Source organism: Apaloderma vittatum, unplaced genomic scaffold (genome assembly GCF_000703405.1).
Source record: "Apaloderma vittatum isolate BGI_N311 unplaced genomic scaffold, ASM70340v1 scaffold38077, whole genome shotgun sequence".
NCBI classification, from domain to species: Eukaryota; Metazoa; Chordata; class Aves; order Trogoniformes; family Trogonidae; genus Apaloderma; species Apaloderma vittatum.
In genome coordinates this window covers 2789-7773 of record NW_009728607.1, presented here as the reverse complement: position 1 = coordinate 7773, position 4985 = coordinate 2789, and the positions used below count along the sequence as shown (strand labels likewise).

Here is a 4985-nt window from a genome sequence, read left to right as displayed (position 1 = left end):
TTCCCTACAACTCCTTCTGTCAGTAACTAAGATCTTGCTGATACAAATTATGACACAAACTTTCAGCTCGGTTCATATGTTCCAAAGCCAGGCTTCCTTGGAAGCTGTAAGTAGAATGAAAAGAGCACTTTTACTCAGGTGATTCTCAAAGATGTCTGTAGTAAATGTTGGCAAATTGGAGGCAAACTGAAACTACATCCTGAAAGGGTCCTCCCTACAGACCTCAAGTGTGCAGAAGATCCACAAAACACTCTTTGTTCCTTACAATCGTGAGATTGCCTTTGTAGCTGTTCCTTCACTCAAGAATGGCATCAGAATGTCAAGTCAGATATTTCTAACAGTCCCTGGGTTTATCACCGTCAAAACTCTGCATCACTTTTCTTACGGTGTTTTTCAGGCTTGTTTACTTTGTAGGAGGACAAACACACACAAATCGTGCCTTGGTTGCATCACAACTGTGGCAGCTGCTTGCATACAGTTCAGGATAATCAATGAAGCCTAAATAACTACTTCATATGTTTAATTTGGGCATTAAAATACTTTTCAACTTCGTCAGAGGCTTCAACCAACCCTTATTTGGCGCCTTTCTAGTGGCTGTCCTGCAGTGAACCTACATTCTCCTGCATTCTCAACCTACAGCAAAAATGAAAAAGGAAAACCTAAGTATTCCTGTCAAAGTAAACATGACCCTGATTTTCATGCCTTTTTGTATTTAGGGTTCAAGAAGTTTGATCTTTAAAATAAAAAATCTATTGTCTGCTCTAGCAGAATAGGTGATTATTGTATTTCCTGTATTTAAATGTTGGGAGATCAATAACTTTTATTACTTTCTTACTATTATATTTTTTTTCCTGTCAAAGAGATCTTCATAGCACTGTGAATGTATTTTACAGTGAATGCTCTAAAGAGGTTTTGTTTTGCAGATGTTGCTAAATTTGCATAAGAAGAGTTGGATGGAAGGTTTGACACTTCAGGACTACAGTGAACATTGCAAACTCAATGAAACAGTAGTGAAGGAGATGTTAGAATTAGCGAAGAATTATAACAAGGTAATCAGTGTAACTGTAGCTGTGTTTATGAAAGTGAAGACATTTTATTACTTCAGGCTTCATTCAGAATGATTTGTAAAGGACTAGACTATAAGAACAAAACAATTGTTGCAGGAGCTCTTTTGGACCATGTTAAATTGATTTAGATCATCAGTTTTTAGGGAAGAGTTTCTTGGTATTTGGTTAAATTAGGCATGAGTGTGGCTTTAATGGCCTTGTGGAGACGATGTTTCTTGTTTAATCAACGTTTTATCATTTCTATGTGAAGTTGCCTATTAGCTCTTCAAGCTTTACCATCAGACCTTTTTGCCCAAGCTAGCAAAGCATTTAATTACATGTTTTGCTTTGAAATGTGAGTAATCAAATCAATTTTATATTTTTACTTAGTGAAGAGAATATAAGATACCTGTAGATGAAAATAAGCAGTTGACTGTATTCTTCAATCCTTCAGTCAAGGACTCCTTGACCAGTATAGCAGAATAAAGGTTATTTGTCTGCTGTATCATTCCAGTAGGTAAAGAGTAAGTATTTAGAACATGTTCTAGAGCCCAATTCAATGTTCTTTTTAAATAAAGAAATCCGAATCGGTGTTATAAGAAAGAGGAATCACAGCTATTTGTACTGTTTTAATAGTGCCACTTAGATTTAGAAATGTGTTCATAAGTACTAGATCTCAACACTCTATGAGTAGTAAGCGTGTCATTCTTGACAAGTGCCATGTTTTAACTTTTTAGAAGTCCTTAAAACCAAAATTCAGTAGTACACTCACTGGTTAAGTTAGTGGATTTACTTTATAAAGACACTGTGCAAACACAACAGAACGTTATTAAAATATATGAAAATAAATTACTTCAAACAGTATAAAAATTTGAGATCAAACCTCCAGTAGTTGAAACATTGTAGGTAACATTATTTTTGGTTCTGCTTTTTGGTTTAGCTGTCTTTAACTATTGATACTGCTCGTTTAAGGTTTTTGCTTAAAAGCAATTTTGTGAATATCCGACAATAAAACCCTTCATAAGTGTTTGTCTTGATCTTTTGCACTAACACTTAGTAATTAAAACCATGTCTGCTGAAAAGCTGAAGTACCTTTCCTTTTGACATTCTGAAATGTGTTGCTGTTTGATTTTATTTTTTTTTTCCTAAAGAGAATTATATTTTGAGAATCTTCTGGCTTGGGGAAAAAGTAAATGAAATCTGAAACACTGACCTTTCCTGTGTTTCTTTCACAGGCTGTTGAAGAAGAAGATAAGATGACACCTGAACAGCTGGCAATAAAAAATGTTGGCAAGCAGGTGAGGTGTGATGAATTAGAGTGAGGTGGAATGATATGCTTCGTTCATTCTAAATATTAATTTTTTTTTTACATGTGTGTAGGTGATTTTAGTTCTACGTGCAAGATATTCTCAACATTCCAAATAATGAATTTATATTTTCTTGAAGATGTTGTGTAAGAAACAAGGCTTTTGACTATAGGTAGCCGGCAGAATATCTGCAAGCTGTGTTCTTCATGCATTTGTATTATGTGCTGAGAAGCAGCGTTGAGATTTGGTAGTTTTTCTTCTGTTTTTTTCTTTCTAACTTCCTTCTGAGAAGAGGCATGAAGATATTCAGGTCTGTGTCAGAGAGGCCGAAGTGGCGGAGACTTGTAAAAAAGAGTAATAATTGAAAAAAGGTGGGAGTGTTGTTTATACATCATCATGGCTAAAGAGCCAGCTCACCCTGTCCTCAGTTGGTGAACACGCTGTCAGGGCTGCGCTCCGGCACACGCAGACTCAAGTGAGCTGCATTGCTTTGTGCTGCTGTTGAGGGAGAACCGTTTAGAGCCATAGCTGAAACTGAAAACACCCACAGAATTCATTCTGCCCCTCTGCAGAAAACTTTCTACGTTTGATTTCAACATAAAGGTTGAGGAAATGGGCTTCAGTGAGGGAGAGGAGAGCAAAACAAGTTCCTGAGAGGTTGTGTGCAAATTCAATAAGAGCAATGGAGACAAGAAATAGCTTTAAAAATATCCCGTGTGTCCTTAAAGAACCAGTATTTATTGTATTGCTAGTAGCAGGAGAAGAATTTAAAGGATTCTGGATTGCTCTTATGTGTCAGCTTCTAGCAGCTATGTCATAACACATCTGCACTATTGCTCAGTCACTCGTGTATTTCTGTAGCATTCAGAACAATGGAGTTTATGCACACCTACATAGACATAAATATATATACATAATAAAACATGTAAGAAGGGCTTGTATTTTAAGGGTTATGATGTCATCGCAAACAGAACTTGATCTTCACTAGTTGTTTAAATCATTACGTATAGGTGGGGGAAAAAAATATTTTGATGCAGTTCTTTAAAAAGAGAATAAATATTTTCTCGATAAAATTGATCAAGTTTTCTTTAAATTACAAAATGGTTTGGTTAAGTATTTTTTTTAATGGATCTTATATAAAAAGCTTTCTAAACAAAAAGCTGCTAACAATAGGGATATTACGTTTTTAGGTTGCATAATTGGCTAGGAAGAGAGACTATTAGAGAACTGTATGATCTTTGAAAATCAGTTATTTAAGAAGGACAGCTTACACAAATTTCTAGTACACTTTTATGCAAACTTAGATGGCTTTGTTAGATTTTGACAGTAATTTGTTTTTAAAACGTCAAAATTCCCACTATTTTTATTTCTTCACATAAGAATGCTACAGTAATATGACAATAAAGTTCAGAGATGTTTTCTAAAAGTGTCTGATAATTTTGCAGTACCTGGAGATTAATTACTTAATCTTAATTCTGAAACTTAAGAAGTATATGAGTATGATTTTCAACCAGAAATAATCTTTTGTTCTATCCAAATGCCCACAAATGCCCACATCAGTTGAGTAATAGTGCGTGTGGAGTAATAGTTTGTGTATTTTCAGAATACTACTCAGGCTTAACATTCAGGTTTTCAGAAAATTTGAACATAGCATTTTGCTTTTTTTTCTGTTTGGTTTTGTTGTGGGTTTTTTTTTTTAAACGGGTATAAACATGGAAATTTTCTTGCATTCAACACAACTGTTCAAAGACTGTGTTAGATTGTGCTCGAGTCTGGGATTAAAACACACATTTGTACAAAGATCCGAAGACATGCTGCAATGTACCAGAACTAAGATTAAAATACCGGCCTTAGTGAGATGTATCGTAAATTCCACATGTTGTGCGTTGTCCCCACAACTCACAGCTGTCATGGTTATTCTTCAGATGCTAGATAGATGTTTACTTTTTAAACCTATCCTCATCTTATCTGAGTAACAGCATGGACCAATAAAATCTTACTCCTGGGAGTTCAGTCAGTTGCTAAGTCTTGTCAGGATGGAAAATTCAGGAGCATTACTGGCCTGTGTTCCTTAGCTCACAGTCATCTTGTGTAGACCTGAAGTAAATGAAAATCCTTCAGAGATGTGTTTCAGTCGTTTATCTCATGGCATCCTTTTGTATTTCAGGACCCCAAACGTCATTTAGAAGAGCATGTGGATGTGCTGATGACCTCAAACATTGTCCAGTGTTTAGCTGCTATGTTGGATACAGTTGTATTTAAATAACCAATTCACTGTTTGTGATGCTTTCTGTGTATATTTGTTTATTGTTTCTAATACTCACAAAAAGGAGACTGTTGAGACTATATCTGATTAAACAGAGACATCTGACTTCATTTGCAATGTAAGTGCAGCACTATAACACCTTTCAGTCTCTAATTGTGCGGTTGCTTCAGTTTCTTTATGTCAGGGTCTTTATGGATTCCAAAGCATTCAAGAACACAATGTGGGCAAATATGTATTACGTTTTCATTTAATATTTGGGGGAAAAATCAGTAGTACATATATATTTTGATTGTTGCAACATAATAAAAATACATTTACAAGCCTGTCTTAAGTTCTGGAAGGCCTTTTTTGAGAAAGGACAGCAGG

General features: G+C 35.3%; 1 protein-coding gene across 1 annotated transcript in view; it reads left to right on the top strand.

Moving 5' to 3' along the window:
* The window catches only part of PSMD14 (proteasome (prosome, macropain) 26S subunit, non-ATPase, 14), a gene marked incomplete at its 5' end in the record, with an annotated part of 27215 nt that extends 22271 nt beyond the window's left edge, over positions 1–4944 (top strand). The window contains 3 exons of the mRNA XM_009874125.1: positions 924–1049; positions 2282–2344; positions 4521–4944. Of these exons, the coding sequence (XP_009872427.1) occupies positions 924–1049; positions 2282–2344; positions 4521–4619 (288 nt within the window). The remainder of the gene's footprint in view (positions 1–923; positions 1050–2281; positions 2345–4520) is intronic.
* Positions 4945–4985: the final 41 nt, after the last annotated feature.